Source organism: Meles meles, chromosome 17, assembly GCF_922984935.1.
Source record: "Meles meles chromosome 17, mMelMel3.1 paternal haplotype, whole genome shotgun sequence".
Classification (NCBI taxonomy): Eukaryota; Metazoa; Chordata; class Mammalia; order Carnivora; family Mustelidae; genus Meles; species Meles meles.
The window spans coordinates 51,525,064-51,551,527 of record NC_060082.1 but is presented as its reverse complement, the minus strand read 5'-3'; the positions used below and the strand labels follow the sequence as shown (position 1 = coordinate 51,551,527).

The 26,464-nt window shown below is 45.8% G+C and overlaps 1 protein-coding gene across 7 annotated transcripts in view; it reads left to right on the top strand.

Annotated features, from left to right (window-relative positions):
• Window positions 1–26,464, top strand: part of CACNA1E (calcium voltage-gated channel subunit alpha1 E) — a 501,197-nt gene that overhangs the window by 444,428 nt on the left and 30,305 nt on the right. For 5 of the 7 annotated variants that reach the window (XM_045982499.1, XM_045982497.1, XM_045982498.1 and 2 more), the window contains 12 exons: window positions 4,678–4,689; window positions 6,364–6,460; window positions 8,556–8,716; window positions 9,241–9,378; window positions 10,474–10,675; window positions 11,492–11,656; window positions 12,263–12,373; window positions 16,273–16,356; window positions 17,313–17,438; window positions 20,453–20,518; window positions 24,440–24,531; window positions 25,106–25,271. In XM_045982499.1, coding sequence (XP_045838455.1) covers window positions 4,678–4,689; window positions 6,364–6,460; window positions 8,556–8,716; window positions 9,241–9,378; window positions 10,474–10,675; window positions 11,492–11,656; window positions 12,263–12,373; window positions 16,273–16,356; window positions 17,313–17,438; window positions 20,453–20,518; window positions 24,440–24,531; window positions 25,106–25,271 — 1,420 coding nt within the window. The remainder of the gene's footprint in view (window positions 1–4,677; window positions 4,690–6,363; window positions 6,461–8,555; window positions 8,717–9,240; window positions 9,379–10,473; window positions 10,676–11,491; window positions 11,657–12,262; window positions 12,374–16,272; window positions 16,357–17,312; window positions 17,439–20,452; window positions 20,519–24,439; window positions 24,532–25,105; window positions 25,272–26,464) is intronic. The other 2 variants (XM_045982501.1, XM_045982496.1) reach the window with 1 other exon arrangement.

Here is a 26,464-nt window from a genome sequence, read left to right as displayed (position 1 = left end):
AGTAAGGTGACTTGCTGTCCCCTGATGCTTCTCAGTGCTTGGACCTTCCAATTAGAGTGTGGTGCTGTGTTTTGTAAAGGAGAAAGTTTTCGAAGGCAATGATGACTGTGTATCAGGAGCTCACTAAGGTGCATTTGCAGGAAGGAAAGGATTATGTACTAACCACTTATAGAGTTGGTGGCCGGGTCACGGAGCAAAGGAAGTTGGTAGAGTTGCAAAGGATTTAGGGCTCATGGGAGACCCCAAATGATGCTGAGGTAGGGGGCAAGGAAGAAAAATACACAAATAGATGAACTAGCCTTATCAATAGGTCCTAGACTTCCTCTGGGGATGAGCACTCCCCATGCAACTTCTCATTTCCACTGGTCGTTAGAACTTGTAAAGTGTTTTTGCACTATTTCATTCATCTCTCAGCAGTCCTGTTTTATAGTGGAGAGGTGGATTGCTTGAGACTTTAGCTATTTTGACTAGTAGCAAAACCGGTTTTTGTCCTAAAATAACTGGTATTTTTTACTTCAAGTTTAGGGGCTTTCCCTATTACATCTAACTCCCTTCTCCCTCTGTTGTTGAGACTTTAGCTATTTTGACTCCTTTGACTAGTAGCAAAACCGGTTTTTGTTCTAAAATAACTGGTATTTTTTACTTCAAGTTTAGGGGCTTTCCCTATTACATCTAACTCCCTTCTCCCTCTGTTGTTGTAGTCAGTTCCAAGCCATTAACCCCTGTAAACTCAACTTGGTGGCTTGGTACAGATCTCTCCTCAGCCTTCCGATCCATCTGTCTCTGCTTGGAGATAGACAAGACCTATGGACCAGGTAGGGAAGGGCATCTCCAACCCTGCCCATCTGTTCCATCTGTACCTTTTCCTTTCCATGTACACTCACGGGCCCTAGGCTGATTAAGGCTAAGAGGAAAGATAGCTCATTATTTGAGTTCAGGAACTGCTGGTTTCTTTTGCTGTTCCTCCTTTGGAACAGCAAATTCCCATCTGAATTTGGAATTCCCATCTGAAAAGGCACCGTAACATAAATAAGGATGTGGATTTCAGAGCCGAACTTAGGTCTGCACCCCAGCATAATGAATTATTAGCTGTCTTAACTCTCTGAACTTCTATTTCTTCACCTATAAGTGGAAATTAAAAATAGCTATGTTTTGGTCTTATGAGAATTAAGTAAGGTAAAATATATTCAGTGTCCTATAGAGTGCCAACCCCTTAGCAAGTGCATATCGAAGTTACTATGGCCTCCCAAGTAATAGTCCAGACATTTCAGCGAGGCTCAGGGCTCCTCACAGTGTGACCTCCTGTCCCTACCTTACAATCCAGCAAGTCTGTCCGTGATTCTAATGTGAGAGACTCCTTCAGGTCCCTGCGCTGTTCTCTGGGGCTCATGGGGGAGGGCAGAAGGCCATTCCACTTAGAGAAAGAGGAACTCTTCAGAACCTGATGTCCCTGCTCTGCCCACCATGGAAAGAGCTGGTTCCTTGCAGAAATCAATGTGCAAGCACATCTTCTAAGAAAGGGGAGGCCTAGAAACTGAGGAGTGAGATTACAGTGAATGATGAGTGATTATACACAAGATCTGGAGGGACACTTGACAACTGAGCTGGAAAATTCTCATCTTTTACTGATGAGACGTAAGAGAAATGTGGCTTTTTTTTTTTTCTTCCTGGAGAGCAGCCAGGACCTTATCAAATAAGAAATGAGTAGGAAATAAATGGGAAAATGGGTGGCCCAGTTGAGTCCCAATTAAAGGGGAACCAGTATGTCCTAGCCTGTGAAATTATCCTCAAGTTTTAACATTAGAGTCTGTTTTTAAACCCAATAAATTTCACGAACTAGCTAGGCAGTGTAAAAAAAATTCTGATTATACATAGAGTAGCAAAGACTAACAAAAACGTTATCAAATGATTATATTTAAATGATTTGTAAAAAGCATACGAATGCAAAAATAATAGGCCTTCATTAAAGTGCTTGACGAACTTGTCTTCTTGGTTCAATAAAACATTTCCCTTGCCATTTTCTTGACTACGATAATGACTTAAATAACTCTCCTGTGCCAGGATTTGGGACAGGTAGTTTGGCCTAGCCTATGTGTAAATTAGGATGTATTTTAATTAGTATTAAAATTAATATTGGGACTAAGTCATTAAGACTTTTCTGGGCTCCATGGTTTTGTTATCTATTGTTCCTTTCATTTCAAAAGGCAATTTTCAAATCTGTGCTGAACATATGTTATAAAAAACCAAGAAGCAAGTGTGCTTTTTTGCAACCACTCAAAATCATAGCTTTTCAGTGGCTCCTCTGCTATGAGGGGCCTGTTTGAAAAATGTGCAGAGCAATGACTAATCTGTATTTTGCTTTGGGCCTCAGTCTTATTACTATCCCTGGCTCAACTTTGTGGGAGTCAGCATGGGACAAATGTCCCCCCACCTCCGCTTACATTGGCAGCTACAATCAGCTGTTGAGATCAGAGTGTACTATTAAGGATCCCCATTTTCCAAAACAAGGGACACACAAATCAGACAAACAATGGGTCAGAAATGCTCTTGGTTCCATAGCAGAATATTTTAGTAGGATCCTGGGGCAAAAATTAATTATAGAGAACAAATTTTGTCCTTTATCCAGGTATGTGGGAAGAACAAGAAATTTGGGGCTTTCTTTCATAAAATGGGCATCTGTGAGTCTGAACCTCTGAAAACCCGTTCAGATGCTCCTGGACATAAATGTCTCAGAGTTGAGGTCCTGGGCTAAGAAACAGGTAAAAGCCGGGAGTGTGTCACCCTAAATCACCTGCCCATCCGTTGATCCTACTCTGTTCTCTCATTTTAGGGGTATGGAAGATTCTCTCTAAGCTTTTCCTCAAGATGAATGTAGCCTGGGGAAAGGAAGGTGACCTGTGTAGTTGTTTTGGTGAAATTTTCAGTCAGATGATTGATTTTCCCATGGCACATAACTTACAATTATACTTTTGTTTGTTGGCTTGTTTACTTGAGGTCTGTCCTTCCTGCTAGACTTGGTAAGTTTCAAGAAGTGAGGGACCTCATTTGTTGTATTCACAGTGGTATACCCATACCTAGAAAGTGCCTGGCCTGCATTAAGGACTCCAAAAGTGCTGTGATATGAGTGGGTAAAGATGTGTTTGGCTGATCCACCGTGTGCGCGGTCTCATGTATGAGAAGACACTGTTAGAACTCGGGGAAGGATACTATCTTTCCCTTCTAAACTCTCAGAGGGTGTCACATGAGGTATTTAAGATTTATAAAGCCTTGGATTTAATCCCATATCACCATTAATTTGGCAAGTACTGTGAAAATGAATGTATTTTTGAATATGAGATCATATACTGAGTAAAATAATCATGAGACGTTTTTGCTTGTGACATATAGTGGTGTACCGTAGGTTTGTGATACATTACAAAGATTAAGGAGAAAAAGTACCCTTTCCAGAAACCGGCGACGGAGAAGCCCAGCCTGAATTCTAGACATTTCTACATGGCTGCAGGAAGAGTCACGAGTGGCACTGTGGCTCATTCCCTGAGTGACCTCATACAAGGCACATTTTCGTGGGGATGTAGTTAAGAGGGTGTCAGGGATCTTTTCCAGCTCTAGAATATGGTTTGATGGAGCCTGGAACCAAAACCTTCTGGTGCAGAGGCTTAGCGGTTCAGAGCAAGAGCTCCAACCACCTTACAGTCTTGGCTTCAAGGCCCAGCTCGCCGAGCTAGCACTAGGTACTCCTTAACCTCTCTGAATCACGTCTGTGAATTGGGGATAGTCAGAGCTCTGTGTCCTAAGGTTATTAGAAGGGCCACAGAAAGAGTTGCACTGAAAGTGCTTAGCCTAGAGTAAATCTACAGAAAGTTAGCTCTCATTATTTTTAATCTCAAATATTCCACATTTATGTTCTCACCCTTTTTATTATTAGCAGGCCTCCAAATAGAGCTGGGACGATTTTTCTCCAAGCTGCACAGTAAATAGCTCACGATAGACAGTTGGTCGTTTAACTTATCAAAGGGCATCCCTTTGTGTGACATCAGGACCTTGATAACGCAGTGCCTTGCCCCAGATCCTGAGGTGGTTTTAGGGTGTTTCTCCCATTTGTGCTTTTAAGAGAGAACCTATTATCCCTATCAGAGTGGTCCTGTGCCCCACTGCAAACGAAATCCGTCAGAAGGATAGATACACCACTGTGACGTGAAATGCCTTTCCAAACAGAATTACTGGCCCAGAGCAGACCTAATTCCTCTATCCTGGTTTCTTATAAATTCACTGGAAATAGAGTTTGTTGGAAGACTCCTAAGGAAATGGAAGTCAAAGGCTCTATTTAGGAAATGTCACTAGATGGGGCTCCATGAAATCAAGCACAATATGGGGAATGCCATCCGGTGAGAGGCAGTTTCACTGATGCCTGCAAAGGGCCTTTGCCTTTGCAGGTTGGAGAGGTGGGCGTGGAGCAAAGGGTGCAGTGGGCCCTCCTTTCACAGAGCATGTGGACTCTACCAAGTGCCAAGGCTGTAAGCGGGATCTCCTGGGCCTCTGCTTGTCCAATTCCCTCTTGCTGTAAGATTTCCTGGCCTCCCTGAAGTTTTCTGACTGTTTCCTTCTCTCTACCCCTCACCGTTTTGTTTTTTTTTTGTTTTTGTTTTTTTAACTGCTTTCCGCCTGGATCCTCCATAGGAACGCTCTGGGGTAAATATCATTCTCACTGTTCTTTGAAATAAAGAATACGGGAAGTGGGTGGGAAGAGGGTGCAAGCCCAGTTAGGAGGGAAGGAGGCTGCTCCCTGAGAAAGGACTGAGTTTATGTGAATGGTAAGTTCTCACTGATATCCTAGAGAACAAAAATTAGGAGTCGCCAGGCCTTCTTGGGAAGGGATCATTGGCACTGGTTTGGGTATGTATTTGGCTGGGAAGTTGTCTTTTTTTAGATAGGTAGATACGTGAATGTAATATAGTAAAAGAGTTTATAGAATATACAAAATCCTTCGATGAAAAGACCTTCTAATGCAGTACTCTGGCATTATCTATATTCAGACCTCCAACTGAAGGAAAGTGGCTTATAGGCCATGATCTACAGCCATTAAGAGGGTCCTTAAATTCCCATTCTGGACAAAGCCAGCATACCTTGAATGCTGTTAAATGTCTTCTTACCTTGCCTTTTGTAGAAGCATAGATGATCTTTTATCTCTCTGTCCGAGACTGGGTGGTGTGTATGGCAGGAAGAATGGGGTAAAAAGCAGGCAGAAGCCCTCGTCCTTCCCATCTGATGTTCTGGATCCCCTTTGCTCAGGCTATTGGTGTAATGGTACTCTGAACCAAGATGGGGAAGGAACCAGAGCCTGGGGTCCCTCTCCTGAGTCTCATTTCCTACCATTTGTGTGTGTCTTTTACAAATTGCAATTGTTTGAATTGAATGCAACAATCTCAGGGGATAAGCTGGGTGGGGAGAGAAATGCAGGTTGATCGATTTATCTCATTCCTGAAGAGAAAAGACAACCGTATTTTATCTATTAGGAGCAAACATTTGCAAGCAGCTGACTAGGGACCCTCATGAGCTGAAGGGCAAGGATCAAGGTGGGCAGGGCCTGCAGTCTGGGCCTTCTCCAACTCTCTGGCTCTCTGCAGCCTGTGCTGGGTGTAGAGGGGCTCCAGTGGAGAGGGGCTGCAGAAAGAGCAAGCCGGGCACAGATAATTGGGGTGGGAGCCAAGGTCCTGGCCAGAAGCCCAGGTGACATGCTTTCTCTGGAAGCGGCAGCTAACACGGCAGGACTGTCATGTCCCCAGTGCCCTTCCTCACCCTGCTGTCCCCTGAACTAATGAACTCTGCAGGGGACACAAACCTGCACCAAGGAAAGGGCTAGGTTAAGTCCTCTGATGAGACATGCTTTCGACCAGGGGTTCCTAGTCCCTTGAACAAATATCATTTGTGAGCCTGTTACTGAAGAACACCAGAGCAGGCACCTGGGGATCCAGGGTGGGACTGCCAGTCACGTTCCCTAGTCGGCTGAACTGCCATTTGCATTCTGCTCATGTGGTAATGAGCCGCCATGACTGGCCGTTGGGGAGAAGAGGTGTGCATTACCATCTGTGCGTGGATGCCTCTGGGTGCGTGGACTCTGGGTGCGTTCCTCTGTGTGAGGACTCATGGGTGTGCATGCGTAGGAGTGTATGCACACTGGGGAATGAATTAAAAATTTTCCCAGAGCATGTTTTGTGGGGTCGTCCCAAAGGGAGTCCATTCTGACCCCATTTCTGGTCTCTTGCCCAAGTGTCTCCCCTTTCACTCTGTTGTTAATGCAGTCACCTGAATGCCACTTTCATTTCTCCCCCTGTCCTCTGACCCCTGGGGGCCTCCCCACTGCAGAACAAACAAGGGGCGAGACATCAAGACCATCAAATCTCTGAGGGTTCTCCGAGTTCTGAGGCCGTTGAAGACCATCAAGCGCTTGCCCAAGCTCAAGGTAATGTTTCCCGAGGCCCCTTCTCCCGTCTTGTCTTTAGCCATGGTCAGCCTGCTCTTGGAGGATCACTTCTGGGAATATTCCTTTTGCTCACATAGAGATTGGGGTTCTTTCAAATGGCCGAGTTGAAGGTCTTCATTTCAAAGAAAAATAACCAGCAGGCCAAGAAATCCAGAAGTGGGTTTGGGGCTCTTGAGTCCAGCCCCAGGAGGTATTTTATATGTACTCTGCCTGGGGCATGGCATCCAGAAAGAGCCCTGTGTCATTAAGGTGCACTCGGAACACCAAAACAGAAGTGGTGGTGGGTCCCATATGTTGTGGGCTGCACATCAGATCCTGCCGAGTAAACTGGGATGCTTTCTTCCCTCATAATTCAAGAGAAGGAAAGGATTTTCTTTTCCTGACCCTTCATATTTTTAAGGCATAGATTGGTCAGTTAACTTGCTCAAGAATAGTCATTTTTGGCAGAGTCAGAGAATGGGGAGTCGAGTTAACATGAATTGAGTTCTTCCTGTTGCCAGGACCTGCACTTTCCTAGCTGCATTACCTTGGTCCTCTTTTCCAGCCCATGCCCTCCCTGTTCCATCCTCTTGGGGCTCCTTCCTGCCCTCAGGGTGTGCTTTACCATTCAAGTCCAGTTTGCTAACATGCTGAACACTTCTTCCCCTGCCCCCAACACACAGACATAAATTATGATTGCTGGGTTCGTGGGGGAAAATTTCTTCCTCCTGCATCCCTGAGTGAGAGCTCGCCACCATGAGGGAGGGACCAGGACTCCCGGTTCACAGCCCTGAGGTCTGCTCACTGCCGCCCAGGCCACATGGCCAGCCGAGTGAGCCATAGCACTGGGCTGAGCCTGGTCTCTAGGATACACACACACACACACACACACACACACACACACACACACACTTCCTTACAACTCTCTTCCTGGTAATAGACCCATCATAGTGTCAGGTCTTGTCCATGCCCATAAATACTCCTTGGTTGGGGTCTGATGCCCTAAGCACTATTGTTAGCTGCAGCCCATGCTCCTGGGGTCTCCTGTCTTTTGAGCTTCGTTGGGGTCCTAAGGAAACCGCAGACAGCATGGTGCGATTAGCTCACAGGATGGAGTGTGCAACCCCGCCCTTGGTTAATTCCATTTAATTAGGAAGTGCTGGCTTCTCAGTCTCTCTGCAGCTCCATAACCTGAGGGAAATGTAGGTGGCTCTGATGATTCCATAAGGCTGCGTGCCGCTCACATTCCCTGCAGTGTTGAACTAATTAAACCAGCGACATCCACCCAGCGCTGTGAAGAAGCAAGTGCACGAATGTGGCAAGGGCACAAATGCAGTGCCGCTATGGGGTGAGACTCCAGTGAGCTAAACCTAAAAACCTAGAAAGTAACCTAAAAATGGCTTGAAATGTGTTGAATTCTTGTGTAACCCTTCGGGATTCTGCACAGGGACACCCATGGCCTGTAACGGTCTCCCCTGCCTTATGAAAAGACAGCTCTCCATCCCCACCCACACCACCTGTTGAATCTTCATCCCCAATACAGCCCACTTTAAGCTAAGAACATTTACGTGAAGTGTTGAACATATTTGGAGCGAATGTAGGAATGTATTCAATATATCATTAAATAATAAGGGGTAATTTACTGCACTCTCTGATCCATTTAGAAAAGTAAAGAGAAAACAATGCATATTCAGTATATAAACCGAGTCTAAGAATGTCACCAAATAGATGTCAGGTTAGGGACAAGCCATTTGATCCCTTTCTGCAATACATTTCTGTGCCTCCTGCTAACTGGAGTAGACCTGTTGGGAGCCCACAAAGGACTCCCTCTTTGCCTGCTGCCATTCAGTTTCTGCCACTTTGGGTTTGCTTTCAGATTCAGAACCCGTGTGCCCTTCCAGGTGGTAGGTCCTTGCAGTCATGACCAGCTTGGAAGCCAGCTCTGAATCCCATGAGTGTGACTTCTTAGTAAGGGGATGTCTCCGGGGGCACTTTCTCAGTGGGGCTGGCTGGTGGTGATGTGGCTCTGACTCAGCTCTAGGCAAATGCACAGGCCGTTCTGGGGACTCACAGGGCTCTGTACTTCTCTTTGCAGGCTGTCTTCGACTGTGTGGTGACCTCCTTAAAGAATGTCTTCAACATCCTCATTGTCTACAAGCTCTTCATGTTCATCTTTGCTGTCATTGCGGTTCAGCTCTTCAAGGGAAAATTCTTCTATTGCACAGACAGTTCCAAAGACACAGAGAAGGAGTGCATGTAAGTGCAACCAGAATGTTCTGCTCACCTTCTGCGGACACGTATTCCGGCAATGCCCGCTCGGTCACCCAATAGGTCTTCTCTTTCTTTCTTACCTATCTCTTTTCTTCTTTTTAGGAAAAAGGCAAGACAGGAAATTGTTGTACTTTTATTGAGCACCTCTTTTGTGTCAGTCATGGCACTTGGCATTTTATAACCAGTATTTCATTTTAAATCTTTACAATGACCTTTTGAGATAGGTGTCATATTCATGTTCTAGCTGTGGAAGTTGAGGCTCAGAAAGTTTAAATTGCTCAAGGTTACACATTGTGCCTAGTAAAAAGATTAGGATTTAATCTTCCATTTCTACTAGGCACCAAATACAACTTTTATTCCACAAGCATAGACTGTCTTTGATAAGACTCTGCTTTCTTGCATTTTTACCCTGATTATTACTCAGCTACATTATTGAAGTTTGTAGAATTTCCTTACTCTCCCACGAGTGAGAGTGAAGAGGCCCTATTTCATCTGTACTCTGGTTTTAGAGGCAACTATGTAGATCATGAAAAAAACAAGATGGAGGTGAAAGGCCGGGAATGGAAACGCCATGAATTCCACTATGACAACATTATCTGGGCCCTGCTGACCCTCTTCACCGTCTCCACAGGAGAAGGATGGCCTCAGTGAGTGATGGGTTTGAGTTGGCATACTTGTGTGTGAGCTGGGATGGGATCCGTGGTTGCCTGGAGAAGCTTATTCAAGATGAACAAGGCTAACCCTTTGTTATTCTACCAGAAAATAAGTGGGTTATGAGTGGGTGAGACAGGCCGAAGAGAAGAGGAATGAAAAGCCTTAAGGCAAAAATCAAGAAGGAGAATACAAAGAAATATTTGAAACTTTCATTGTTTTAGTCTCTGGAGACACTTTAAGACATATTTATCCCCCTATTGGCCCTCCACCTGAGGACGGAGAGTTAAGAATGAGCTAGAAGTGGGGCTCCTGGGTTTATGGTTCAGTTTGTTAAGCATCTGACTCTTAATTTCAACTCAGTTCTTGATTTCAGGGTCATGAGTTCAAGTCCCACATTGGGTTCCATGATAGGTATGGAGCCTACTTTAAAAAAAGAAAAAGAATGAGCTGGAAGAACTCAGAGACACTTTCTGTGATCATACTTCTTAAGAAGAAGACAACAATGTAGTTTCTTTTTTCTTCTCTCTCTCTCTCTCTCTTTTTTTTTTTTTTTAGAGAAAGAGGGTGTGAGTGGGGTAGGGGAAGGGCAAAGGGAAAAGGAGAGAGAGACTCTCAAGCGGGCACCATGCCCAGCACAGAGCCCAGTGACTCACAACCCTGAGGTTATGACATGAGTTGAAATGAGGAGTCTCGAGCTTAACTTACTGAGCCACCCAGGTGCCCCTAGAAGGCTGCTGATGGCTGATTTAGACCTGGCAATTATTCAGACCTTAGTTTCTGGTGGCAGCATGCTGTAGTTGGTAAAATGCCAAACAGACATCCAGGAGTCTCTTGATACTAAATATGACGATCTAAGATACAATGTAACTTGGTTTCTTAACAATGGATGCTGTTGGGACAGGGCTTAGCAAGGGCTGTGGATTGGGGCTCAGTGGTTCATTACCAGCTTGGTTATAGACCCTAAAAATTATGGTAGATCCTCAAAGCCAGGGAAGCTACGTAAGAAAATATAATAAGGGCACATCTCCTGACAAGCCACTGCCAAGATTGCCATCCAGCATCCATACCCCATCACTCTGTTCCTACAGAGTCCTACAGCATTCTGTTGACGTGACAGAGGAAGACCGGGGACCAAGCCGCAGCAACCGCATGGAGATGTCCATTTTTTACGTGGTCTACTTCGTGGTCTTCCCTTTCTTCTTTGTCAACATCTTTGTGGCTCTCATCATCATCACCTTCCAGGAGCAAGGGGACAAGATGATGGAGGAGTGCAGCCTGGAGAAGAACGAGGTAAGAACATGTGGCCCAGAGCATGGTACTACTGGGGTTCCAGAAAGGATGCTTGGAATCACAGTGGGAGGAAGGAAGACTTTTTCTTAACTTTATTAAAACTTCATTTAATAAAACTTTATTAAAAATGGCAAGGTGGGAAAAATTATTCAGTCATGAAATAAATATTTTCTGAACATCTGCTCTTTTAAGACCTAAGCATGAGGCATGAGGTGGGATTAAGGTGTAGTCTCTGCCTTTGTGCAGTGAAGAGTCTAGAAGTGGCGGTAAAATATGTGTGCCAGAATTCCAGCATTAAGACATTTGCTTATGAGTCTATGTCCCTCTGTGGCTTGTATTGGCTCTAAGGATAAGGGATATGGCTTGCTTAGTGCAGCTTTTCTAGGAACAAACGTAGTGCTGGCACATTGCAGCGTTCATTATTTTTGTAATGGAATGGAACAGAAACTGAGACTGTAAGAGAAGAGCAAATAAAGCGCTATGGGGATGTATGGGGAGATAGTTTTACTTCCCACCGAGGGTGTCGGGTCAGGCTTCCTGCCTGCTCGTGTCCGCTGCAGGCTGTGTGAAGGACATGACTGATCACCATGAAATCCACATCCCACATGAGAGCCCAGGTGTGTGTACTCATTTAAAGGGACCACACTCCTGCACTTTTGTCCCCCTAATCCCTGCTGCCCTTCTCCCCTCCGCTTGTCCAGTCCGACCCTGGTTTCCCTGCACTGTCCCGTTCTTCTAGCCACCTAACGGAGAGCCCACGGATGGGCGAGGTTGAGGGAACTTGAGCTTGGGCTAATAGCTGTGACTTTCCTTCAGAGGGCGTGCATCGACTTTGCCATCAGCGCCAAACCTCTCACCCGCTACATGCCGCAGAACAGGCATACGTTCCAATACCGCGTCTGGCACTTCGTGGTGTCCCCGTCCTTCGAGTACACCATCATGGCCATGATCGCCTTGAACACCGTCGTGCTCATGATGAAGGTGAGAGGGTGGTGGCCGGGAGGTACTGCTGATGAAGAAGGTGAGCGGGAGGTGGCCGGGGCCCAGTCCCTCCCAGGGCTTGAGACACGGGGAAGACTTGCTTGCCTCCTTCTCCACTTTGGAATCTCTTTCTGATCTTGTCCTGTTCAGCAACCCCCATGAAGGAGCGAGCCGTAGAGTAGCGGCCCACTAGCACCCGGGGCCCCAGGTGCTGATGGCCGTCAGATTCAGACCAGAGTGGGAATGTCTGGAGATCCACACGATCGTGGGGTTCTAAGGGAACGTTCCAAGTGTTGGAAGAGGTGTAATCTTATTTAATAATCAATGGTGATTGGTTCCTGAAAATATTTCTGTCCTACCCACCTTCATCTCTAAGAAGACTGGCTATGTTTGCTAATAAGTGGTCTGTGGTTTTCTCCATGTCGACTTGTTCTGCTCCGTGGGCTACATGGCTCTCCTCTCCAGCACGTGCACCGTGCCTCCTGCACTACACGCCACAGTGGCCCACAAGGGCAGGGTTGAGAGATGGCCAGCCTCGGTGACACGACATACCCCCCCTCACCTTAAGGGTTTGATTCTTTTTCTCCTTTTTTCTCTTCTTGGCAGTACTACTCTGCTCCCTGTACCTACGAGCTGGCCCTGAAGTACCTGAATATTGCCTTCACCATGGTGTTCTCCCTGGAGTGTGTCCTAAAGGTCATCGCATTCGGCTTCTTGGTATGGTGTGGTCTGTGCCCCAGCATCGCACTTGTCTTCCCTTCCTTCTGGAGGCACTCCCGGCCTTTGTGGGAAAGGGGGTTTGTTCCCACTCTTTCGGAAATGGTTCACACACCTGACCTAATTGTGGGCCGGTTTCAACTGCTCGGTAAAATGCCCAAAAGACAAGAGGATGCGTGAAGGTATTAGGAGAAAGGGGAAAGGAGACCAGATCCCCAGCTCCATACTCATGCAGCCATTGGCTCTGGTCTTGGCAGGTTCTGTCAGTGATCGAGGGGTGACAGAATTCTTATGGGAACTGCATAAGAAACTGATAAGGAGCAAAACAAAGATTGGACTAATAAGCCTTGAATGTTTATTGACTGGTAGAAAGTATAAGATTTTATGATTCAGATGGGAACGTGTCTGTTCCTATCACCCTCCAACAGAGCACATACTGGATTTTACCTAATCGTCCTTCTCCTATTAGTTATATGAAGCACAGTTTCTGCTAACAAAAATAAATGTTTATTACTTAAGCTTACAAAGGTTCATGACCATTAAAGTGTGTGTGTGTATATGTGAGAGGGAGGGAGAGAGAAAGAGAAAAAGAGAGGGAGAGGGAGAGAAAGGTAAATTGGCAGGTCAGTAGGTATGCTGGAATTGGGTTTGTGGAGGGTTGGACCGAGATTTTCTTGAGTATTTTCCTTCTCTTCAACTATTAATTACAATTGCTTGCACATTCATGCATCTCCTCTCAGCAGTGTTAAGCAAACCTAGCCCTTTGCTTCGGTGTCCTGTAAACACAATAGTTCTCTCTGCCACCCCCCTCCTTGTTTAAGCGTTTACAGTGAGATCAGTGGGATGCGGATAAACCCACTTGACAGCTGTTTCACACTTATTCAGTGTGTGAGCTACCATTTCAAATATGTGTGTGTGTGTGTGTGTGTGTGTGTGTGTGTGGCTTTCCCTGCAAGAAGAGAAACTTTGCTTATCATCCAAATAAGGGTTTGTCTAATAGCAGCTTTAGTGGGGCCTCTGGGCTGGGCTTGATAATTGCTGAGTGTTGACTGTGGTGGTTGCTTTTGGTCTCCTAATGGTTCTTTGAAAAGTCATTAACTTGATGGTTTGGGGAGGGGAGTTGAAGGGAACCCATTGCAGGTGGCTGTATTGTTGCTGTCTTGACTCCCCTTTGAGTATTTTGAGACTTGGGGAAATAAAAGAGTAAAAAGAAACTACCACCAACAAAGATGCCTTTACAACCCAGTCTAGCCCTGAGCAGGGTGAGCAGAGTGAGGGACAGGCTGGTTCCACAACAAGGAAAGGTTTTCTATGCATCTTGATTACTTACATACGCTGTTGACATTGTCTGTTGACTTAAGTCCCCAGCTGTGCACTAATTATGGTGAACGCTGAATACATACTTACAAGCTTAACTAGACTCGGCCCCAAAGCCTGCCTCCTTCCCACTCTCACCTTTATATTTTCATTCAAGATCTAGAGGCATTTTCACATGATAAAAGACACCACTACTCCCAATTTAGTCTTTATGTTGCTATAGTACTCTAGGTTTTCAGAATATCCCAACATATACTATTTTGTTAGATCTCGTCAAATACTCAGAAATGCACATGGCAGATGCCATCATTACCATTGTTGACATTGTTAATTTGAATGAGGAACTTGACTTTCAGAAAAATTGTGTAGCTTTTTAAAGACGACACAGTAAAAGGCAGTAGAAATGGAAAGTGGGATGGGAATAAAAAAGGAAGAAGGGAAAAGGGGGAGAGAATGAACATGGGTTGCCATATTAAGTACGGAAGTCTTTATATATTACTCATTTTAGTTTCATAACAGCTCTACTTAGATAGGCGTTATCAGTTTCTTTTATGGATGGGCTAGGACTCAAGAAGATTCAATAGTTGACCCAAACTTACTACAAGGCAGAGCCAGAGTTCAGATCCTGGTCTAATCTGACTTGAAACCCACCATCTGTCCACACTGATCTACTGGTCTACATACACGGTGCTGTTCTAAGCCATATTTTGTCATAACCCCCTTCCACTGGAATCCAGAGCTTCTTTCCTCTGAGACCTAGATTCGTTTTCTCTCTACTATATGGGGGCCCATCCAAGAATTATGAAGCTTGGCCCAGGTTGGGACTAGGAGAGCCCTGAGAATGAAGGAACTCAGAGACTCGACTTGGTTCTACTCCTGAGGAAGTAGGTATTCTTCATGGGAAAGTGAGTTTGTGAGGCTGTGTGCCCTGTTTCTCTATACACCTAGTAGGTGTCCCTGGTTTTGGAATCACGCAAGCCTCTCTAAGCCTTAGTTTTGTCATTCAAAATGAGGATCACAATAGCTGTCTTATGGCCTTAGGTACTTTGTTGTACCCAAGGCATCTAAGCCTGTAGCCCTGAGTAGGTGCTCATGAAAGATAACTTAGTGGGGTGCTGGGCGGCTCAGTTGGTGAAGCATCTGACTCTTGATTTTGGCTCAGGTCATGATCTCGGGGTCGTGGGATTTAGCCCTCTGTGGGGCTCCATGCCCAGCAGGCAGTCGGCTTGAGATTCTTTCCCTCCCTCTTCCTCTGCCCCCACCAGCCCTCCACACCCACGCTCTCAAAAAGAAAGAAGGGAAGAAAGAAATGCTTGCTCTCACTACACCCCTTTGCTTTCACTATTTGCATGTCTCTGCCCACTCTTTTTGCCAACCCTGCCACAGGGTATTTTATGGACGTAGCGTGTTGAGGATATTGATCATGACCTACCCATGGGGTCCCTGGGAGAAACAAACTGAAAGAACTCCAAGGGCCTAGCCCTCATCTGGCACATACTGTAAAAGTCACTAATGCTCATTGTGACGGTTGCTGGGGGTTCGCTTCATGGTGCTCTGTGGGTCTTTTATGGGAGATGCTGCCCAAGGACAAGCCAATGACTTTGGAAACCCAAGTATACTGTTTCTTTTAAGGAATATAGTCCAAGGTCTATGTTCACCTGAGCGCTGGAGATGGCCACAGAGCCTACCTACTCTCTCTGTTAAGCAGAGTGTGACATGGTTGGTGGATTTTCCAGGTCCTTTATTTCTCCTCCATCTCCTTCGACCCACTCATTTTATTACTCAAAAGGTGTAACAGAGCCGAGAAAGAAGGGAAGGATGAAGTCTATTCGTCCTGTCGCCCTGTGGAGTTAGAAGATTTTTGGCACATCTTTTGGCCTTTTTTTTTTTTTTTTTAAAGATTTTATTTATTTATTTGACAGAGAGAGATCACAAGTAGATAGAGAGGCAGGCAGAGAGAGAGAGAGGGAAGCAGGCTTCCTGCTGAGCAGAGAGCCCGATGCGGGACTCGATCCCAGGACCCTGAGATCATGACCTGAGCCGAAGGCAGCGGCTTAACCCACTGAGCCACCCAGGCGCCCCCATCTTTTGGCCTTTAATGACTTAAGACGTCTCTGTGAATTTTATTAATAGTTGAAAGTCAGAAGTGTATGTTTATAGGGTCACATGATATAATATGGACGATTTAAAAGTCGTAGAAAACCTTAGAGAAATATTGTAAATAACTTTATTGCCTTGTAAGTGGCGATGATGATCTTTCCTTTTTGGGACTTTATAATGTGCTTGGCCCCACATCTCTTTCTTACATAGTTTTTTACGTAGCTTTTTAGTGATAGCTTCAAAAACAAGGTCTTCAAGTAGTGAGAAGTCTGCTTCCCAAATGAGAAATTCCCAAATCAGTAAAGAAATAGCATTTCCGGTTAGAAATAAGAAACTAAAACCAAAATAAGAATGACCTTGTATGTGAATTGGTGAGTTTTGATTCCAAGTGACAACTGATGTAATGAAAGATGTCTTTTCTCCATTTCTTTTTCTTTTCCTCTTTTTTTCCTGGGGCTCCCATGACTGAATTCACACACCAGAACTATTTCCGAGACACCTGGAATATCTTTGACTTCATCACTGTGATTGGCAGTATTACAGAAATCATTCTGACAGACAGCAAGGTGAGTGCCTCGTACATCCTTGTCTTTAAGCTTGGCCCTGAAGTAGCATAAAAGAATCCTCTGTGTATGCAGTCCATTGTTTTAAAAAGATTTATTTGTTTGTTTGTTTGTTTGAAAGAGTGAGCACGAGCAGGGAGAAGGGCAGAGGCAGAGGGAGAAGCAGACTCCCCTTGGAGCAGGGAGCCTGACACAGGGCTTGATCCCAGGACCCTGAGATCGTGACCTGAGCCAAAGACAGATGTTCAACCGACTAAGGCACCCAGTTACAGTGGGTGTGTGCCCATACTTGCATACAGTCCATTTTTAACTCATCAAACCAAATGCATAGCCCTTTAAGAGCTGGGAGTTCATTTCCTCATTCCTGAGCTACAAACACTGGAGTGGCACTGGGTCTCGTGGGAGGTTTTGTTTCATTTGCTTGACTCAACAGCAGCCACCTAATGGGGTCAGTGCAATAGTACCAGAAGAGGGCTAGTGTGCACAGCGTTCTGCTAGATTCTTTGGGAATGACAAAAGAGGCATAGTATCATGGCCCTCAAAGTTGTTTTATCTGAATTGTTTTAAAATTGTTTATTCTAAAGGCGACTTGGAGAGCTTGTAACTCTCATCAGATGTGTGCATGGGCGTCATATGTGCTAGAGGGATTGCGCACATGCCTTGCTGGCATCCAAGGGCAGTCAGAAGCACTAGAGACCCTTGGAAGACTAGAGAGGCTGCTTTCGTCTGATACACACAGGACACTCTTCTGGGGGTACGAGCCACACCTTAGCCAGGCCTGGGATGGCTCAGGAGAGGGTCCTCGCTGGCTCATCATTTGGAAATGGGATTGAAAACAAAAGACAGAATCGATGTCAAGTTGTATATCAGAATGAGGGATAAACATGTAAACACTAGTGCTTAGTGTTTTCTAAATGATCATAATGTCACTAGTTATGAGGTTCCTTTTGGTCCACCAGCTGGTAAACACCAGTGGCTTCAACATGAGCTTTCTGAAGCTCTTCCGAGCCGCCCGCCTCATCAAGCTTCTCCGGCAGGGCTACACCATCCGTATTTTACTCTGGACCTTCGTGCAGTCCTTTAAGGTAAGTGCAACAGCTCTTCCCCTCTGTCTTTTGGGTGGAGCACCGCCTGGCCCCACGCTGTCATCCCGCAGGTCCCTTGACCTCCAGGAATGAGTGTTTGTCAGACACATCCAATGAAGGCAGCTGTTCTCCCTTCCAGTGCAGCTCAGCCAGGCAGCTCGTGCCCAACTGGATAGAATTTCAGTCTAGAAAAACACCTCCACTTTGTAACTCCCTTGTCTTCTCTTCACGGAGGCTAGGGCTTGTCCGAGGAGGTGTGCTACCTCTCCAGATAGTCCAAAAAGCCCCAAGCAGTCCCATCTTGTTAGGAGCCAGCTTCTGAATTTTCACGTACTTGCCAGTGGCTTGATTTCACATGAACAGTTTTTCAAAGGACTCCTTGGGCGGTGTTTGATTGCAGGATGAGTCATACAGTCCCATCCCTGTCTTTGTCAGTGTGTTTCCTCAACCACCAAATGTGCAGCGCGTCATGGTCACCTCTGTGTCCTACAGTCTAATAGGATATTTGGGCCAGGCTAATGTGATGAACTTCTTTGAATGGTCTCATGGGGCCATACAGAAGTGTATTGGTAAGAAATAGAAGTTTAAAAGCTACCTGAAATCGACTTGAATGGCAGAGACTTCCTGCAAAGGAAGTTTTCCAAATTCCTGCAAAGGAATTCCAAAGTTTTCCAAATTCCTGCAAAGGAAGTTTTCCATATTTCAGTGTCTTCAGGTTTTAGAAGATGTCATGGTTTGTTTTTGGAGGTTGGGTTCTAAGGACTGTTCAAATGCCTACTATTTTTCCTCTTATTAAAAAAAAAGTTTTTCAGTGAATGTGTTTTAAAAATAAATCTGACATTGATTCAAAGCTGAGAAATCATGAATTTACCCATTGCCACCTCTATTTTAATTATTTATGTATTTTAATTGAACCTGAGAGGGTCAGCCGGTGAATTCCGTGGTTTCTCATCATTTGGAAAAGAGTTCACCGCACACCGTCCTTAATGACTTATTCTCCACGGAGGTCCTGCGGGTTTGACAGGTGAGACTAGGTGTCGTAAGGATGTTCAGGCTCCTGCCAACAACGTTTTTATTATCAAGGTTGTATCCAGAGTCGTTGTTTGGTGTCCTAACTCCTACAGAGGCCTCACCTCAATGAAAAGAAGTTTGCCAAAGTTACATGACAGAGGAGAAGTCTAAAACCTTAGTAAGAATTTACCGAGTCTCGGGTGAATTTGGATTTAGAGTCTGATATACAAGGTACTTCTAAAACCTTTTTGCTCGAGACCTTCCAAACAAGTTGCAGTTCGTCTCTCAAGAAATACGTGTCCGCCTGTCACATTATCATGCTCACCAGTTCTCTGTAAAACTGCACACTGTCGAGGGCAAAGAAAAGCACGTCAAAAGTTGATGGCAGAATGGTTGGCTCGTTGCAATGAACATAGAACAGTGGAGACAGGGTGCATCTGCCTCCAGGTGACACTGTGATGGAGAGGTGTTTCCTTTTTAGAACAGTCCCAGGACTCAGTAGAGAAATTATTTTCTTACAGTTGGCTTTACAAAGGCTGCCTCTGTAAATACACAGCAGGGAGCCACCGAGTATAAAGGGCACTGCCATGGCCTACCCAAGCCACCCCTGCCCCCCCCACCAGCCGTGAGCGTAGCCCCCAGTTCTCTACCATGGACCCCTACTTCATTCTTCCCCATTTTTCCTTTCCTGACTTAGAATTTATAGCATGATAAGAGAGGTGATCAGAATGTACCTTTGATCTTTTTCCAAAAACTGGGGTTAGGGAGAGATGAGCTAGGGAGTGGAGACATGGAATAAGGGCAGGAAGTAAGCAGAAGGTGGGAGAAGTACCTCGAGCTGTAAGAAACCTATCTCCCTTCTCTCTTCTAGCAGCAGACGGAGTCTTCACATGGCCCCTTGAAACGTAGACTTTTCTCTTCATAGACCTTGGGAGTCAGCACTTTACTGGGGAGGGGATTCTCCTAGCAACTCTCAGTTGCATTTTAATTTTATCCTTTTTTCAAGTTGTAAAAGTCTCCCAAGGCTCTTCATTTAGCTGGCTCTGTTGATAAGCCCTGCCCTTGCAGTCTGAAAGCCTTCAATCGATCTCGTGGGATTCGTGCTGCACACAGTAGATAAAGTGGAGGCTCATAGTTGCACCGTCTTCCAGGGAGCTGAGTGGGTGGTAAAGGAAAGAGGCAGAAATCCACATCTGCACTGAGCTCACTCCAGAATTATAGAACGCACCCTGACCCTAAAACCAAATTGCCTTACATCCTCCCTCCGCCAGAGGGCAGTTCCCTACCTTCCATCTCCTTCGCTTGCCCCATTGTCCACCTTACTGAAATGTTATCATCCCAGAGTGGCAGTCAGCTTGCACCCTATGGGATTTTGTGCCACGTGGCTTCACCGCAGGGCGTTGCAGTGGCTGACCTTTGAAAGGCTTTTTGGAGTTTCGCATGCACATAATGAAGTGTCAGGAGGCTTAAACACTGGAAAGAGAGGTCTCCTCAGAAGACGAAGGTGCCTTCTAGGACACGATGAACAACTGAGATTCTCAGCCTATTCACTTTGCTCCCAGATTCTCCATCATGGGCTTTGCATTGAGTGAAGGATGGGAAGGGGTAATACAGGGATATGGGAGCTGAAGTTAGGTACTTACCATGTAATTTACATCACAATATTCTGCAGCGCGAAGTGGGATACATCCTAAGCCCAGGAGGTTTCCCCAGCTCTCCTTGGAGATCTGGGCCGCACTTCTGGTTGAGTGAGTATCCTTGTTGGAAGGTAAATGACAGGCCTCTCTTTAGACAACATCTTACCTGTCAGAGGACATGACCCTCTGCAAAAGTATGGCATTCTGCAAGAGCACTGCCCCGGGGGAATAGAGAGTCCCAGCCCCCACCACCTCATTTACATCCACCTCAGGGCAAGAATTCTAGTAGTGCTGGTGACTATAGATTGTGGAGCCTGGGAGCTATCTGCCTCTGAATTTATGGTCCTGTCTCTGCTTTCCTTCCAGGCCCTCCCCTACGTCTGCCTTTTGATTGCCATGCTTTTCTTCATCTATGCCATCATTGGGATGCAGGTGAGCTCATGTATCAGGGGCCTGGTGGGGGACAGATATTGCCCAGATTGTCACTGGCTTACCGGCCTGAGCATAATAGATTGAAGGCGAGGCTCCCCATGCTCCACGTCTCAGGACCTCCAATTTTTGAGCTTGACTTAAAAGAAAGTCAGATGGTTGTTCTCTTGTATACAGCAATACAAAATGTGCCTTGAGTTAAGTCTTGAATGGCTGAGATTTATGCCCTAAGACTTAGGACTGGGAACACTCCCAGAGCTCCTAGTAGCCGGCCTAATCCTAGGGATGCCCATGGGCCATGTGCCTGCAGATGCCTATCAAAGAGCCAGGAGGCTTCCTGGACAGTTCTCTTGGGTTACCACATCCTTTCCAGTTTCAGGGTTGAGAAGTGGATCAAGTTCCCACCTTAACTTATAAATAAATGTTCCACATTTATTCAGGTTGCCAGAGGCCCACCGAGCAGAAGAGGCCATAGTTTCTTTCTAAAGTGACTATCATTTGTGGCCGATGGATTCCTGTAAACAGCCAGCAACTCATCCAAGGAATCGATCCAGTTAGACACACAGGATTTCCTGCCTGTCTAGGGGAGGCGAATTTTCTGACTTGGAGATGTGGAGACTAAACCCTGGCATGGAAATTCAGCCAAGTGGTAGTCTCCTGCAGTCAGCCAGTCTGGCCGCCTTTGGACTGCCAGCTGTCTTCTCAACAGTACCTGCCATCTGCGGCCACTGCGCACATCTCCCAGGCTCGCCGTGTCCGCAGTCTTTTTCTAGAACATCTCTGAAATGTCTCTTCTTTTTGCTCCTCTTTCTTGTGGGCACTTCTTAATTTTATCCATCTTCTAACCCCATTCCTGGAGAGATTTTTGTCCTCCAAAAGGAGCAGAATGTCAAATGTCAAAAAGTGTGACACTTGGTTGAGAAGTAGTGAGTTCTCCTTCAATGAGGATAATTCAGAAAAGATGTCATGATAGCGTCAGGGCAATGGAATCCCCTACTGAAATTGCTGATCGGCTTGATGATGTCTGTTAAGGCCTTTCTAATTCTCAAACAATTGATTCTAGAATTTAAATGTTCTTGAACAGCCAAATAGAAACTTAATCAACTTTTGCCCGTGCTTAAAACAGCTCTTACCTCCTTTTCATCATCAATCATAATAAACTAGAATAACACCATCTCCAGTACTAAACTGTTCTCGATATTGCTGATAATGATAAGACTGTTTACCGTCATTTGAATGCCTGACTATGCCAGACACTGTCCTAAATGTGTGCTCTTCTCCTCATCCTTCCGCCCTGTCTGCAGGCACACACACAATACATGACTAATGTATTCAGGAGCGATGTGAAAACGTTTATGGGTGGGTTTCATTGACTCCACTGATGCTTAGCATCGTTAAGTAACTTATAACATGTTCGAGGTAAGTGGGAGAGATGAGATTTAAATTTAGCTCTGTCTGCTGCACAGCCCATATTCTTACTGTACTACATGTTCTCTCCTCCCACCAACAAGCAAATACAAGTATTTCTTTGACCCTTTAGTGGGTGTGGGCGTTGTTCAGTCATGAAATTGTGGTCTTCACTGCACACTGCTGCAGTGTCTATTTTTTTATTGCCCTTAGACTTCTTTTCAAAAAATAAGAGCCCTATTTCCATTACACAGGGACACAAATGGCTTTCCCACTGTGGTTTGCCTTTAGATGGCCGTCTTCTTCCTGGTCCATGATAGAGACCCCACACCAAGCACACTGCTGACACCTAGCTTGCGACTAGAGAAGTTGTATCTGGTATAGTCATAACAAAGCAGACGGATCCATCCAAACAGAAATATAAAGGCAGGAGACCCATATTGGAAAGATAAATAGGAACAGGATGAATCTATGAGAAGAAGAACCATTATTCTGAACTTTCACATGCATCTTAGAAGAAGAGAGAGCTTTGCAGAGGGATCTGAAGGTGGAAGGAAGGAATAACTTGCTGGGTATGGAAAAGAGTCCTGGGGCCACAGATCATTAGAAGGCGAGGCTTTCAGGCTCAGCTCCTCCACTGACTAGCTGTGCAGACTCGGTCAGGAGTTGGAGGGACATCTTCATGGGTCCTTTTATGTGCCTAAGTTCTGTGATTCCAAATGAAAGTAGATTTAAGCTTATATGTCCATTCAGTTTTCCAGTGGGTCTCGGTGTCCCTTCTTTCTCTTTCAAGCCTTTTGGTGTAAGAAATTTGGTTTGGGACAAGAGTAAGTGAAAGCTAAATAAATAAATAAATAAATAAAAACTTCCTTCACAATAAATATACATTTATATATTTTTGGCTTGAAAACTAGAGTAGATTTAAAATAGCTTCAGTTTCTTTGACTATTAGACACATGCCTCATGCAAAATCCCAGCATGCTCTCCAACTGGTTGATGACTGGATCAAGTGTTTGAGAAAATCATAATGAGAACAATTAATGATGGCTTCAGGATCATAGGTAGAAAACACACACACACACACACACACACACACACACAGTAAGTTGTGTGGATATGATCAATGAGGGATAAATCGTGGATGTTAGACCGAGAGGGTGAAAAGGAGAGACAGGATATGAACATAGGCAAGGATGTAGGACAGTTTTCTCCTGGAGTGCCTGGAACTAAACTTAAGGGGGACTTTTTCAGCCCTACTATTTCTGTTTGTGGGCCCGCCACCTTCTTCCTCCTTTCCCTTTTTCCCCAGTGCTGCCTCGCTTGCCACTTCCATCCTCCCTGAGAGACAAGTAGTATTTGGGTTTTGAAAAACAGTGTTGAGAACAAATTCCCAAAGCAGGTGTCAGTGGGAGTTATTTGAGCAAAATAGCTGGGGGCAGAGATTGTTCCTCAATTGCACATTCTCAAAACTGTTCGGGGAGTGGGGGGGGGACTGTGTTCCATTTAGCATAAATTAGATAAACGGAAGCATGTTATGTATAGGCTGGAAACATTCTCAAAAGGCTGGGAAAGTGACCTGTCAGCCTTCGGTTATGCCAACATTGTCTTGTGAGACTAGATCCTGACACCTGAAACGTGGTTGGGGCTGGGTAGTGTGGGCGGAGGGTGCCCTTCTCATCCGAAGATATTTAGGCTCTAAGAGTTCAACATCATTCACTGTCTATGGACAAATATCTCTGAGTTTTCCCTCTTTTTTTTTTTCTACATGAATTTGCATAGTGACCACTTTCCGAGCTCAACAACCGACAGCAGATTTATAAACTCATTCCATAGCCAGATCTACCCAAATGCATCTTATTTCTCCTTTTCTGAGTATCTGGTTGTCCTGACTTCCTTCATCCTCTTGGTCAGGACTTGGCTTTGTGTGCCTTCGTTCTTGTGGACTCTAGATTATAGATGTACTGATCTCAGTTTGACATTCTGGATAGGAACATATCCAAGGAAGATTGAGATGCCTCTCTCTGACCCACACAGCTTACAAATTCTAGCACAATATCTGTCCAAGACGTAAATCACATCTTCTGCAAAGACACATGCTCCCATCATTACTACCGGAGATAGGAAGAGAGGGGTAGTTCCTTCCATGCACTTCTGTGATGGGGTACGTCTTTGACAGACTGCTTGAGTACCCTGGTGACAGGTACCATGGAAATTAAGAGACCAAATTAGGTATGGGAGGAACTACCTACAGGCAGAGTGACTTCAAAAAGATCTTGCCTTCTATGGCCCTGGATCCCCTTTGCTGCAGTGGAGAACATTACTTCTTTACAGCAGGCCGGGAGCCTGGGGTCCGCCAGCCTCTCTGGGTCTAATCCTGTCTGCCTCAGGATTAGGCCTTTGAGAAGGGCGACGCGTGTGCGTTTGCCAACCCTAGTAGAGGCAGGTGCGGCTAATATTCCTGTGCAGGTCACATGACACAACCGGTAATGCTCTTTGTTGTTGTTTTTTCTTTCCAAGGTGTTTGGAAACATAAAATTAGATGAGGAGAGTCACATCAACCGACACAACAATTTCCGGAGTTTCTTCGGGTCCCTCATGTTACTCTTCAGGTATCTGGATGCGTAGCTGTTGTAGCAGGAGCTCTCTTGTCGAGGGAGACAGAGTTAGTCTGCCTTTTCGTCCTGTTCATCTCTTTATTCTGCTTGCTCTGCTCCCATGAAGACATACAAGTAGAGGCAGATGGGGGGGGGGGGCAATGGCTCTAAAAACCAGTTCCGAAGATAGCAGGAAGTCTCCGCGGCGTCTCTGACCCAGTAGATAATTTGTAACTGCAGGCTTAGAACATGTGGGCCAGGACTCTGATGGGAAAGGTGAGGACAGTTTCCTCCAGATCGAATTCCACTCAAGGGCTGAAGTCCTGGATGGCCGGGTTTGTGTGGGGTCTTAGTCCCACCACTGTCTCAACCACTGTCAGCAGACACTTCTGAAAGAACAGAGAAGCAGTGGGTGGGATGGCAGAGCCCAAGAGAGACCTCCTTGGCATGTTCCATCTCCAGATGGAGAGGACTAGACGGAGGAACCCTACAGGGAAGAGGAAGGGATGGGTGAGTCGCGAAGGAGCACCAAAGAGAGGATGAGACACGCAGACCAGCTACTACTAACCAAAATGTCTTTGGGGCTCAGGAGTGCCACAGGCGAGGCCTGGCAGGAGATAATGCTGTCGTGCCTCGGGGAGAAAGGCTGCGAGCCAGACACCACTGCACCTTCGGGGCAGAATGAGAATGAGCGCTGTGGCACAGATCTGGCCTACGTTTACTTTGTCTCCTTCATCTTCTTCTGCTCCTTCTTGGTGAGTAAACCCTGCACTCGGCTCGAGATGCGGCGGGCGGTCCCTTCGCCTCCCCTCTCCCACCTCATCCCATCCCCTAAGGAACTCTTGAAGGCCAGGATGCCTAGTGGACTCCCCAGTGAGTGACTTCCCATGGCTGCCACCAAGCAGATTTTGTTGCCTCTAGGGAAGGATTGCTGTGAGAAAGAATGATGAGCGGAGTGGAGTTTAGGGAATAGAGTATTGAGTTTCATGTTGGCTCTGTTGTGACCCAGAGTACCTCTCTCTTCTCTGTACCTCAGGTATTTTATCTTACAAGTAGAGCTAAGAATATCTCAGCTCTCTTTTGGAGCCTTTCAAACTGTCTCGAAAAGGTACCTTGGAAATAGGACGTGATAGGATTAATAGGGCTGGAGTGCTGACTAAATAGTGTCACGGATGCGGTCTCTTGACGTATGTCATTATGCTTGATGACAGTTGGCCAGCTTGACAGACGTGAAAGGATCGCTTTGGGCGTTAGTAAATATTGAGTGACATATGTGGAACACGCCCACTTATAAAATGGTGAGAAGCCCTAGGTGCCTTCTTCATCCGTTCTTTGGGAGAAACCGTGAATCAGCACCCGGACTCCCAAAATCTCTATGCTGTGTAACCTTAGATGAGGTCCTGCCAGATCCATTAAAGGGTCAGCCTGGTGTTTCTAGCCGCCCTGACATCCCTCAGCTTGGCTTCACTGGTCATGTTACTGGCTGAACAGAATCCAAAACTAGGGGCGCCTGGGTTAGTTGAGCATCTGCCTTTGGCTCAGGTCATGGTCCCAGGTCCTGGGATTCAGGGAGTCGGGCTCCCTGTTCGGTGGGGAGCCTGCTTCTGCCTCTGACTGCCCTTCTACCTTCTTGTGCTCTCTCTCTGTGTCAAATAAATAAATAAAAATCTAAAAAAAAAAAAAAAATCTGAAACTAAAGCGATGCCCCTGAGAAGGGGTTAACCTCACAGCCGTGTGTCAGCAGATGAGTTAAGTCCCGTCCAGGCATTTCTGCCTCTCTGACATGACTGCGAGGGATTTGCCATGTGTCCAGCTGGCTGGTGTGGAGAAGCTCTCTGGTGTGGCTTCTGAGGGTAGTGGGCAGGTTCACCCAGCAGGCAGTGAGCCTGCTGGAGGCTCAGGTAGCCTGCGTTGTGTGGTCTTGGCTTTGCTGCTGTCCTAGCATGGT